The sequence below is a fragment of the Numida meleagris genome, chromosome 16 (assembly GCF_002078875.1).
Source record: "Numida meleagris isolate 19003 breed g44 Domestic line chromosome 16, NumMel1.0, whole genome shotgun sequence".
NCBI lineage: Eukaryota > Metazoa > Chordata > Aves > Galliformes > Numididae > Numida > Numida meleagris.
Window position 1 is genome coordinate 6,681,512 of NC_034424.1, and position 13,571 is coordinate 6,695,082.

Genomic DNA, 13,571 nt, shown 5'->3' on the forward strand with positions numbered 1-13,571 from the left:
ACTGCTTGGAGCTCTTTATGAAGAGAGAGTTTTCATTTGGTGGGAGAAAAAGCAGGCAAGCTTTTGCAGGTAGCAGTTTAAGTGGCACTAGTCACACCCTTCAAGTGGATACAAAGATGCCATTTGTTTTTATTTTGATTGTTTCAAAAATCAAAACATTTTCAAACACAACTAAGGTACAAAATACAGCATAAAATGAGAATTTATACTTATTTTTTTTTTTTTCCACATAGAAAGCAAAAATATATTCAGAATGAATTCCAGAACACTTTGCAGAGCCAATTGATAGCTGACATCCTGTTTCTCAGCCACTGGGGGAGGTCACTGTATTTTTGGGAGATGTGTGAATACAGCAGTGTATGTAAGATACCAGAATCTTCTGTACCAGGACTCACAGTTGTAAGTCCAGATATTGTGCTGCCTATAAGTATCTCGTAATGCCCTCCACCTAACTGTGCCTCTTCAGAACTAAAAGACTTCTGCTGCAAGAGGCAGTAGCGGTTCCCTTTCCTGGGGTCTTGTGTTGGAAGTTGGACTCTTGATTTTCACGGAGGAAACTGGTCGCTATTTCAGACTAGTCCATCATCCAGCTCCTTAGTTAGGACGCAGAGAACAAGCTGAGGAAGCTAACTAAGGGCTACCTACAGGAATTGTTTCTACCAATGGATTTATAAATACTACGAACATCAACAGCAGTTGAGATATCTGAGAATGGCTGCCTTGATGTAGTCTAAGACAGTTATAGGACCTGCAGTGAAACTGAGCAAAGGACATCCTGTGCTGCACATCAGGAATTGAAAGGACCGGTTTGGTTTGCTGTAACGAGACAGGCACAATTTACACTTGAGGTAAAAACCTCTCCTGCAAAGCCTATTTAGAAGGAAGCCTTCTAAGTGACCCGAAATTAAATGCTGGCTTCCTCTCATCTACCTCCACATACTCATCTTTTTTTTTTCCCCCTTTAGCAGCAGCACATCCTGCTGTTACAAGGGATGCTTTTCCCTTAGGATGACGGAATCTGGTTTAACACTTAGCAGCACTCTTCTATTTGCCATCTGCCAACTACCTAGCCTAGTTTTCTCACCTAAAAAGTAACTTCAGAAAAACTGCCCAAGCCAGTATCCTTACCAGGTAACTAGTTCCTGCTGGAGACAGTTCAGCTGAATTACTCCTTGAACAAATAGCAGAGCAGCTTTCTCAAGGGAGACAACAAGAAATCAAGGTAATGTTAGCAAGTTGGTAGGGCTCATGCTCTCTAAAAAGTCTAGAATGCTTTCATGATCTAGTGAAACAGGTTTACCTAGTTTACCAGCAGAGGACAAAATGCCTCCTCTGAGCAGCATTAACTAAGCATGTTCATGGCACAGAGGCTGTGGCACTGAGGTAAAAACAGAGCCTTGCTCTCTCCTCACTTTTAAGCTGAGGAGTTCCTTCCTCTGAACATGGAAGTTACACCCCTGGCTGCTTACTCACTGCGCAGGCTTTGCACTTGCATTCTTCAACTATAACTGCCTGTAATACACAGTTGAGGACTGGGACTATCTGTGGCAGCACACAGCTCACTTCCATGCTCGTTCCCTATGCATCTCAGGTGTGACCTAAAATGTCAGGGAGAAGAGTTAGACTTGGAGCTCAGCACTCCAGCTCTTCCACTGTTCCGTCAGCTGAGGCTTTTGCAGCTGAGACTGACAGAAGTGAATCAAAAAAGCAAGAAGACTATAGTAATTAGAAGATTGACTGCTCTCATCTTGCATGTATTGTGTGCAGGGAAAAGGGGAGTTTCCATGGTTCTGGATAAATACTTTCACCAGGAACCTGCAATTCAGATATGAATTCGGAGCATACATGGATGGAAGATGGATGGAAACTGGTTAATAGCAGAAAGGAGCTTTTATTATGGAACGTGCAGCATAACTACGCTCGCTTTCTTGGGAACCCAGAAGGGAGCAACTCTGGGGAAAGAACGTTGAGTAAAAAGTTCTTTTGGCACAGAATTTTAGCAGGATCTAACATTCTGTCTCTTCAGGAGTACCTTGCCCCTTCCCTCTTAAAATCTCGTAAGCAAGAAGGAATATCACCCCTCAAGAACAGAACTGTAACTTGCTAGAAAACCCTCTCCCTTTTCTTACCTAGAGGAGGTTACAGCTACATTCAGGGTTTTCTTTTTGCCTTCTATTTGGGTGCAGGAAAGACCTCCTTCTTGCTAAAAGGAAAAGAATAATGGAGTTACAGGCCCTCTGAATAGCAAAATAACCACGAGTTCTTTTGACACTGCTTTCCACCTTGATAAGCAATGCTATAACCAGTGGAACTCCTTATACACAAGACAGATCTGATGAGGGTGAAAAAGGGGATCCACTTTTAAGTTATAGCTAAAACCCAACATCACACTGAATGATACAGCTGTACTTGCTCACAGTACCCCAAATTTTAAAACAATGCTGACAATCAAGAGAGCAACCATTCTACTGCAACTCACTGAAGTGCTGGCAGAATGCAGGTTTGCTGGGTTAGTTCCAAATCTAGAAGGTTAGAATGATAAGCCTAGGCAATATTCCTTGAAGAAATGAGATTTTATCTATTGTATTACTGGTGCCACTGTAAATCGAATTCAAAACATCTGTGCCTTTAATAAGAAGGGGGCATGTATGTGTAAAATGCTGGCAGTTTTTGTTGAATCCATACAGAATCAGTTCTGATCTTAATATGTTATGTCCCAAGAAGTGTTGCTACTCCTGTTACCACTCTTTCTTCTTCTCATCCATGGAGACTCCACCAGGACCCAGTGCAACCACAAGGAGGAGCCCTCCAATTACAGACATGGTCTGGAAGAAATCGTATTTGAGGAAGTCGTGCATGGGCTTGTAGGCTGGGATGGTCCAGAAGGCATTGAAGTAGATGTTGATGCCAAACAGCCAGATGACTAGAGTCAAGGCAGCCAGCTTAGTCTTGAAGCCAATTGCCACCAAGATAATCAGGGCTGTGCCCACAATGTTTTGCAGAATCTGCAAGGAGGGGAGGTTAAAAAAAAAAAGTTAAACCCCAAAAAGCAAACACTGCCACCAACAAATGAACTAAGATTTTTTGTGTCTCTTAAATGGATACACAGACATCAGAACAGGGCATGGATAAGCAGTATATCAGAGCAAATTGATTTAGTACAGATAATCCAGTAACATTTTTTTCTAAATACTAATTGAAGAAACACTGTAATGAGAAACAATGAGTAAGACCTACAGCTGACCCAGGAGGCAGTGTTATATCCCAGTTCCTTAACTCATACTTTTCTACTCAGGATACTTACATAAAAGAAGTTCATATCAAAATGCAGCAGTGTCATGAACATGAGGACCAGCAGCACGCGGCCCCCAAGCTGCATGTACTGCTTAGGGGAGCTTTCCCGCATCGTAGGGACACCAGCAAACATGCTCTTCCCCTCTGAGCGTGACTCAGCCAAAAGCAGCAGCAAGCCTCCCCCCAGGGCAAGGTTCCTACAGAAAGATACAAGTGGAAAATAAAAGCTTTCTTTTTTTTTTAAACAAAACCAAACCAACTCGATCTATAGATAAGTACAAACTATAAAGGCTTATCTGACAATTTTAACTCCCAAGAATCTGAACATTAGTGAGAAGTGATCTACTCTGTACCCTGCAATGTGTGCCTGCATTAGAATTTGCAGCTGAAACAGCAGCTTTGTACGCTGCGCTGGTTTACACAAGCCTGGGTAGACACACACAGCCTGCTAGAGAAGTCCGGCACACGCAGCTCAGGCAGTCGCTTAGCATTTGTTATTCTGTACCTCTGGTTTAACTATACATGCCAATGTAGTCCAGAGGTTGCTTTGAGAAAACAGAACAGCAGTACTGCTAGGAGAAGTTACACATTTACAGGGCTGCAGTAAGCCCAAGAGCACAGATCTCGTGCTGCTGCCCCTGTCCTACCCCGAGGGGTGAAAAGGTAACAGCCACCACTCCGCATTTTACAAGAAAGTTCATTTTCAATAAACTCGTCCACTATTTATGGAAGGTGATACAGACTTAAAATCCCAGGATCCATGCTACTATCTAAACATTTCAGTTTTCTCAAAAAACGCCCTTGGTCTCACATGTAAGCACGGTTGCTGTTTTAACTGTTTAGGAAATAGCAGCTCACTGATCCAATCCAGGTCCCGAGCTCTCTGCAAGGATGTCACAGAAGTAATTAGATCTTAGCAGGTTAGGATTAGTATCTTCCTTCTGCAGTATTGAACCTGCTGTCCATAGTTTAAGCAAGTACTGTATGTATATTAAGTGCTGGGATAATTAATACAAGCAGACCATCTGTAAAATCTTTCCAGCAAATACTCTGTACAAAGATAATTTCCCTGATAATAGAATGGCAGCAACAGACAAAAGCTTCTGTTGTGTTTTGATAAAAACTGAAGTAGCCATACCTCATCAAGAACTTCAGGTCCCATAGAATGCTGTATGCAATAGTCTAGGCAAAGAATAAAATAAGTTGAAAACACCATGTACATTGTACTGAAGTTCTGCACATTTGTTATATTCTCAAACCTGTCCTATCTATAGCAAAAGTCAATTAAAAGTATATTCTACTAAAGGAAACGAGCTAAATTACATCACCATGGTCCTGGGAGTCGGTGTAAAACAGAGAACTGAAGCCAGAATTTAACTTGTGCTTCAGCCCCCACAAAAACCATCTGTTTTAGCTCAAAAGGATTCTACTTAACATTCTTGGTCATGGGGACAGTCCTTCAGAATAACTGTGCTGAAGGCCAAAGCAGCTGCAAGATCCATATTTGGTATATTACTGATGTACAGGTAAATTACAAGTCACTTCTGCTAAACTGGTCAAGGTCAAGTATTGAATCAACGTCTCCAGCTGACTAATTACAAATATATCCAAGGATCTGTTGGGCATGTCAGAAGAACAGAAACAGCAAAATAGTTCAATGTCACTGAGGACTGGCATTAGGCCAGGGTGGAGAAAAATTCTGGGTATTTAAATATGCTGGTCATACTGCAGCTAAGAGAGAAGACTTGAAAGCTATGGTTTAGAAGGTCTGAAGACTCAAGCCTCCTACCTGTAATGCTATAATTCCAAACAGTCCAAAGCAGGCATATTGCACAAAGTTCCTACTCAGCACCAGGATACAGCCGCCTGAGTTGGGGAAATTGAACACAGTTACACTTCTGGCTTGCATAGGAAAAGATGCTGCAGGAATGCTAACTTGTTTTGAACTAAGCAGAATCAGATTTCTGTCAACTGCACCAAAGAGAGTCAGCTAGGATTAATGGCACACTGGCACAAATCAGTTTCAGAACCATTAAGTTTTTGAACATGTTTAAAAATGGTAAAATTCCAGAAGTATCTTTTATTTCACCAAGAGTACGCATATGCTGAACGTAGCCCACAGCATTCAGCACTCTGGAGCAGCTGTCAGTATTGAAGCATAAAAAGAAGTGGCAGAGAAACTCAGCTAATCACGGGGTGAGATTTCGCTTTGTTCATTCATTTTTATTATTTTATTAATGATAACTGTTAGGGCAAACATACCGTACTCTTTTGCCTTGAAAGCTTTTAGATCTTTCCTCAGGTGTTCCATCAAAAAGCACTGACAGCCCTTAGCACTTTGACATGAGAACTATTAACTACATTAAATTAAACTGGGAATAGAAAGATAAAAAGCTAAACCCGGGCACAAAACGTGAAATTGGCAGAGCAACCAAGCACAACAGATGAGGAACATAATATAAACAGATAAGATTTTATTCCTCTCAATTTTTGGATACCAACTTCACTTAGGAAATATCCAGATGTTCTGCTTCTGGGCTTTGTGTATCTCTGATATAAGCACTCTCTTGTGGCTGATGTGTACCAACAGCAGAGTAAGATTTTGCCATTGAGATTTATCTCCATTAAAAAAAAAAAAAAACAGACTGTGAAAGTCTTACCAGTGCCCCATTTAAGAAAATATTATTTAACTTAGAGAGCTCAGAATCGTGGGTGTGTTTATCGATGGATGTACAGAACTGAAAACAGACTGTCCTAACAGACTCCTGGCATCTGACTCAGAGGTAACGGGTCACAAGAAATTCTTGCAGTCGATTTCCAGGCAAGCCTGAAGCAGGTCAGTTCTTTTCATTCAAACTGTGGAGTACTATCAATTCTAAGCTATCAATGGCTGTTAAGAAATCAGTGAGGTGTCCGTGCTTACATGACTCACAGTGCTTGCATGAGCCAGGGGGTGGCAGACACACGGGAGTGCTCTGGCATCCACCTTAACAGCTTTAGAGCCACTTACTCAGCTGTCCGAAGAGATTTATGAACACAAAGATGGAGGCTAGGAAATAGCCACAGTTCCACGTTCCATCAATGTAATCCCTCTGTTCGCTCCACTGGAACCACATGCGGATGCCATCCTCCAGGAAGGTGCTGATCAGGCACAGGCGGGCCACGTGGGGGAGGTACTGCTTCGTCACCCTCAGGAACTATGGGGCAGACAGCAGAGTTAGCAGGGGAGGGAAGGGAGAGGGCAAGGTGATACTGGAGGCACAGGAGATCCACGCTCTGCAGACTGAGGTCAGCCGTTCTCATGCACACACCATCATCGACATCTAGAGGGAAACACGGACTTGGCACTAGGATTTAATGAAATTCTCCTTCATTCCGGTTTAAGAACGCTTGGGAGAGGTGGGGGAAAACCAATTTTCATGCTCTGCCTGAAGAGCATTTTGGCCAAGGACTTGGGGAAAAGCAGAATCCGGCAGCACCTGTGTAACAAGAAGTGTGTTTTGATGGAGCTCTTACTAGAGGAAGGCTGACCTTGGTTTTAGTTTGTCTCAGTTTCATGTTACAGCTCAACTGATCCATCAGATAGCCAGGAGCTGAAAGGGCAATCCTACTCCCACCCACATGCTCAGGCACTCAACACCCTGTAACAAACTGATTCAGGGAGCCAGGCTGACACAGGACTAACTGCAGAAAGATTAAAAAACATGAATAAGCTTTCTGCCAAGCTAGTTCCCTCTAGCAGCTCATAAAAGTACCACTGCAAAGCATGTGTCTGCGTGGAACCTCACCTACCTGTATGATTCAATACAGCAGAAAAAAGAAATTGTATTATCCAACAGATGCTGAGCATTAGCTCTTGGGAATACAAGTTGCATCCGGTTCTTTAACTCTCCAAACTAATGGGTCAGTCTGCTCAGCAGTTACAGTAATTCTAAAGAAACAAATACAGCATTGCCAGGAAGCATCCAGACTGTCACAGTGTGTAGGATTGAGAGGCGCACAGGAAAACATACTGCATCTGGATTATGACAAGTGCTCAACTCTATCACAGCTTCCCAAAGGGAACTGCTAGTTACTTAAAGGAGATTTCCACTAGGCATTATCACTCTGAATGCAAGTCAGCACCCAGCTGCCCACTGCATGCATTGCTTTGGCTTGGCCAGATCATTAGAAAGTCACATGTGGAGTGAGCCTGTGCTGCTGCTCAGGCAAGAGCAGTCTAGTAAGTAACAAATGTAAATGAACCTAAAACTAACTTTACAAGATCAACCAGCAGGCTTCTACCTTCACATGAAGCAGTTTGGGCAGGTTGACACTTGCGAAAGTCAATGCCCGTGTTATGAGCCTTCATGCAGAACTGCCAGACTTAGCAGAATTAGGAAGAGCCATTTAATAAAACTGCACTATCCCACACACAGTTTGATGTGTTGTAAAGCACATAAAGCATGAAAAGGGCACGGGGAAAGCCACATGTGCACAGGTGTTTGCCAGATAGCACTGAACTTTGTAACCAAGTGGGCAGAAACAGGTGACCTACCTTACTCACACTGTCTTTGGGTTAGACAGTACAGCTAATAAGTTTACTCCTGATCAGAATATTTTTTGAGGCTCCAGAAGCTTTCAGTAGATATGGGAGTGAATGGAAGGGACACCAAAGCCATTTCTGAAAATCTTTACTTGTCACACTAATTAGTAAGTACTAAAGGCTGTATCAAATTCTGTGCAAATTCAAAGCTTTGCTTACTACGATCTAGCAAACATGCTTAACAGTTAATATCAGAACTACACCGGTTGTACTGTATGCATGCAGAGTCTAAGGGTCAAGACTGGAGTCAATTAAGTGCACATTAAGTGCACCTGTACTCTGACTTGGGGCTGCTACCTCAGACTTGTTAAAGCCATGGTAACAGTTGGATGAATGAGTCAGAAGAAAAAAATTGCGATCTTTGTCACTGAAGGAGAAACTTGTTGGATTACAGCTTTCTTCTCCCCCTCATTTCACCGTGTGTTCGGACAGCCCGAGGTGAAGGATACCATGGATGAAGTTCTTTTGGAAACGGTACAAAAAAATAGAAGTAAAAAAAAATAAGGTAACGGTCTCCCCTGCCAAGCTGCAAAACAGGTAACCTTGGTCTAGAGGGGTGAAGCACAAGGAGATGCAAGAGGACAGGGGCTGAGCACCTGAAGGAAAAGGAGAAGGAAAACCAAACAAACCACTGCTGTAGAAAGCCTGAAAAAAGCAGCAAGTGCTACAGAGGATATCCACTGCCAGGCCTCATCTCTGTGGCTTTTGAAGTGGGTCATGTAAGTTTATCTCATCTTCCTCTTCCCTGAAAGAGCTGCCAACAGTACAGGGGAAAGAGCCAAAAAGACATTGAGCATTTACCTGTGCTCTTGGCATATAGCGGGAATTTAACGCTATCTATTAAACAAATGTGAGCGTCCAATCAGCTGAAGACAACTCAGAATGACTGAGGCCTAAGGCAGCTGCAGTGCTAAGCAACCTTATCACGACAGGCACCATCTCTGGACATCCATAACTCATGTAGCTGCATTTATTTAGCTACACACAAGTGGAAACCATTATATAGAGCCAGCTTAAAGCGAACTAACTTCAGAAACAGACTGCATAAACAAGGAAAGAAAAACAACAACAAAACAAGAGAGACTGGTGAGGAAGATCCAGAAAGAGGAAGAAAATAGCATCTCAATTCTTTTATCTCAAAATTCACCTGATGTCTTGTGTGACTTAGTTGCATGATAACACGAAGAGAACCTAAGTAATGTAGACAAGGACAGAGTAATTTAAAGAAACAGGTCTCTGGAAGTGGGACTGAACTAACACCCATCAGAAATCCAATTGTGTCCCTACACATCATTAGCAGAACGTAGCTGAACACACTGCATTTTGAGCCCGCTTCCTTTGCTTATGTATGATTCGCACAGGTAAAAAGCAGCATGAAACTTTGCAGCTGCAGCTGATAAATGTAGCCAGGTAATATGTGGGTCTCAAAACGCACACTACTGCACACAAAACACTTAAGCAAAAACAAAGTGCTGAGATGGACAGAGGTGACAGTGTTAAAGTCACGACGTGCAGTAATCTGATGGCTTATTCTGCTCTGGGCTGTGCATCAATTGCTCTTAGCACACGCTGCCTCCTTGCAAGAGTCAAAACACCTAGGGAAAAGATAACAAAATACCCAAGTAAAACAGTCTGACAGGAGAACAGCTGGTTCTGTGATGGCAGTCAAGTCATTAGCATATAGCAGAGGGGCTCTGTGTTACCACTTCCCCCACTGATGGGATTTGGAAGGCAAATAGATTTAAATGCTCCTCTTAGTTTGACATGCAAAGACACTCAAGATGATCCAGGGATACCAATATCCAATCTCTGTTCAAAACCTCCTTTTCCAAAAGGACATGTGAAAGATTCAAACCTATGAAAGGAAGATGCCCAAAGAGATGTAACAGAGTGATCCTTTTCCATCTCCTGTGCTTTCTGAAATATATTCCACCTCCAACAGTCTCCAATTTGTAAGCATCCTACCCCATTTTGATATAGGTGCACACCGTAGCACAGTTACAGATAGTAAGACCAGTGTACTGCTTGAATTGTGGAACTTCCCTGTCCCCTAGGTACATTCTACAAACAGAGATAAATAAATGAGCGCAAGCACAGAGTGGTAGTACAGCATGTAAGAATTCTCATTTTCCTCCCAATTTCTGAATGTGATTTGACCAAACTTAGCAGAAATACTTCAGCGATCAAGACTGGTCCAAAGTCCAAACACAGAAGACTTTTCTCATGTATGTGTGCTCTCAGAGCAGTGAAATTATGATCACAGCGTTGAACAACCATCTGTTACTACAGAGAAAAATCTTCTGGGCTTCAGAATATTACCAGTTCAGAGTCTACTTGAAATACCTAGTCTGATTTTGGTTAAGGGAATGCTTTGTTCTCGAGTCAGCAAACAGCTCTAGCAGATACCAGTGATTTTCAGGAGTAGGATGCTTGCTTTCCTTTCACCAACCTGTATATATACATATACATATATATTTGTGGAGACCTCACCTAACAATCACAAGGACAGTAGCACCCATCACATCAGGCTAACCAACATACAGAAATTATTTGTGTAGCCTAAATATTGAAAAAAGTATGAGAGCCTCATTGTCAAAGGGCAAAAAGAGAGCTCTGATCCACCAGAACATTTAGTCTTAATCATGTTTTCAACTGCACTAAGATTTCTCACGACAACGCTTTTCACTTATAGAATGCACTTTATATCAATTCCCTTTTCAAAAAGTCTATTCAATCAAATCCTTAGAATGGGATTTCTTAGTCATCTACTGCATACTGCTATCACTCTTCACAGGAAGAGACTTTCCCAGTCTGAGAGGAATAGGCTGTATTTGGTTTAGAATGATAAAGAATCAGTACACTGACATGACTAAGCTAGAGCTTCCAAATTCGGTTCCTTAATATTAAAGTTCAGAATAACAATGGAATGTTTTCACCTCCCTTCTATTATCTTCAAAATAGGATACAGAGATGTTAGAATTAGCTGAATAACGTGCACCAGCATTTATGTTGGAAAATTAACTAAAACCCCAGCCTGGTTCTCTCTTACGGTCCTTTCACTGCAGTACAATGACTCAATGTCTCACTGCATTTTTGTCCCCTTTTTTCTTTTTTTTTTTTTTAAAGGAATGACAGAAATACCAGGCACCCACATTCCTAAAGATTATTACAGACATTAGAAAAGTTGTTTGAGATTTGCTCTGCCTTATGGGGATTACAAAAGCGAGGCCAACAGTTCTCTAGTTTAAACAATCACTGCAGGCACTACATACAGCTTTTTTTCCCCCCAACTATGATGAGAACAGTATATGGTAACTACACTGACAAGCTCAACATGTTCTATTCTAACAAGTATCACTACTGTGCACCCGCAGGCTACAGATGTATGCTAAGCTAAACTACTGGCCAGTGATCTAGCCACCTTGTCACCTAGTCCTCTACTCCAGCAATTCCCTTGTGCAAGGGCTGGTGCCCGTTTGACCTAAATATCAAGACAAATGAACCAACAGAAAATTAACTCTTGAATTCTTTCAGCCAGTTCAGCTTCCCAATCTGGTGACAGTTCAGTGCTAATGTGAGAGAAAGAAAGAGGAACATGGTCTTGGGAGAAGTAGAACAGCTCCAGTCAGTGGCAGCCAGCTGTCCAGCAAGCTTAGCCGCCCGGCAAGGCCATGTCTTCTTTCATTCTACTGGGCTGGTTCACCTGAGGATCAAGAGCCCCTTGTTTTACTTCCTGGGAGACTTCTGATGAGTATCTTGACATTTAATACATAGTTTTCTTAATTCAAATGGAAGTGTTGGAGAAAAATTAAGCCTTAGTGTTTCAACTTAAGGAAAATATGATGCTTGCTTTTACGACATACTCAGTGCTTACTGATAAGCCATGGAAGTAGCTGTAACATTTTCCCACCGGGCTTTATGTTACAGAAAGCAAGACTTGTCAGGTCTTGAATACAAGGAATGAAGAAAGCAAGGTTATCAATTCTGAGTGTATTCAGGTCCCATCACAGCAGTTGCCCAGCTTCCCTAACTCCTGCTTCACCATGAGTTAGTTTCAACATAGCGTCAGTCCAGATGTTCTAATTATTGGGTTTTTTTAATCCAACATGAACTAAGTTTCCACAACGTCAAGCGTTCACTTCCCAATATATACCAAAGGTTATTGTTTGGTGTTTCCACTCCTATACTGGTGCGATACTGAGCTTTAGCAACACGCACGGTACTGAAATTATCTGATTGAGCAAGGAGGCAGCCATTTGGAACGAGAATCATCCGAGGAATATTTCAGCTACTTGAAAGGCAGCAGTTATTTTGCAATCTGATGGGTAAGAGTACGTAAACACCCCAAATTCTGTGACTAAGGGAAAGATTCATCTTTAAATAGCACGTGCCCAAACACAAATAAAATCAGCCATTTAAAACTCATTTCAGAAGGAAGCAAGTCACATTTCTGTGGGACAAAAGAGCTTTCACTACTATGAAAAGTGGGAGTTAAGAGACATCTAGAAATAGTCACACCGGAATAAACACAGAGGTGTTATAAAAAGGTCAGGACGAACAGTGTAAATTTTGGCAAGCGACTTGAATACTATATTGACAGCTTACGTTCTCCTTTAAAAGGAGAGAGAACGGGGTAAGTACAGGATGATGAAAACGATCAAGACACCCATTAAATTGGGTGCTGCCACATGCCACAAGCTCTAAAACGAATCTTCCATCCGGGGCAGGAAGGAAGTGCTGAGCACGACTTCCCAGGGAGCCCGGCAGTGACAGCACAGCCCTGGGAGCTGCACACATCACACCAGTGACTGTTCAGAAGTTCAAACTGTACAAATGGGGAGAATCAGGTTTTCCCAAAGAATCCAATACACTATTATTAGACATTAGATCTTATTCTCAATTACATGAATCACTGCAACAACGGAAGTCTTTCTGACACCATCGCTACTTAGACACACAATATTCCTGCTATCGGGTGTAGCAATAAGAGAATACAAGCTTCTATTTCACAGAAACCTGTAATGGTCTCTACTGAAACCAATGTGAGAAGGACTGAGACGGCACCTGCTCGTTCACCTTCCTTCCACCGCAGCTCCAAGCACAGCACCCCGGGGCCTGTGCCTCCTCGCTGGAGGCCACGCCAGCAGCCAGGGCCTCGCACACAGCGGAGGATGGGGCCCCTCCACTTCCCTTCACGGACACCCCGCGAGCACACCTCGGCCTCCCGCTCTCCCCCCGCGCACCCAGCAGTGGGAGGACGTCAGCCTCTCGGTTTCAGCTCACCCGATCCGGCACGGCCGGGCGGGCAGGGGACACCGCGGCCTCCACGCACCGGGAAGGGCCCGCAGCCGCTCACTCAGCACCGGGTCCCGGCCTCAGCCTCCCGCCGAGCCGCCCCCCGGCTACGGGCCTCCTCCGGCCCGGCGGGCACGCACCTGATCCGCGAAATCCTCAGCGGTGCTCATGATATCGTTCTGACCCATGGCAGCGGAGAAAGGAGCGCTGCTGCGCGCCTCGGGCCCGGCCTCGCGCGTAAGGGGCTGCGGCCGCAGGGAAGGAAGGAGGAAGGAGGGGGAGCGCCGGGCCGCGCCGCACCGCCGCTGCTGCCACGTAGGCCAGGCCTTAAAGGCGCCGCGCGGGCGGCAGCGCCAGCACACGCGGGGCGGGCGGGGCCCGGCGGGAGGGGAGGTGC

The 13,571-nt window shown here is 43.6% G+C and overlaps 1 protein-coding gene across 1 annotated transcript; it reads right to left on the minus strand.

The window, feature by feature from the left end:
• On the minus strand, window positions 103–13,510 carry SURF4 (surfeit 4). The gene is made up of 6 exons (XM_021413865.1): window positions 13,315–13,510; window positions 6,305–6,491; window positions 5,084–5,160; window positions 4,433–4,476; window positions 3,305–3,491; window positions 103–3,005 (listed from the first exon to the last, which is right to left on the minus strand). The coding sequence occupies exons 1-6, from the start codon at window positions 13,360–13,362 to the stop codon at window positions 2,739–2,741; spliced, it is 810 nt and encodes a 269-aa protein (XP_021269540.1). The 5' UTR covers window positions 13,363–13,510; the 3' UTR covers window positions 103–2,738.

Excerpts from the sequence above, each read along its gene's own strand:
- SURF4 (XM_021413865.1), bottom strand. The coding sequence starts at position 13,362 with ATGGGTCAGAACGATATCATGAGCACCGCTGAGGATTTCGCGGATCAG. Across the intron at positions 6,492-13,314 it reads CTGAGGATTTCGCGGATCAG|TTCCTGAGGGTGACGAAGCA; the intron begins GTGCGTGCCCGC and ends TCTGCCCCATAG. Across the intron at positions 3,006-3,304 it reads TTGATATGAACTTCTTTTAT|ATTCTGCAAAACATTGTGGG; the intron begins GTAAGTATCCTG and ends CCCTCCTTGCAG.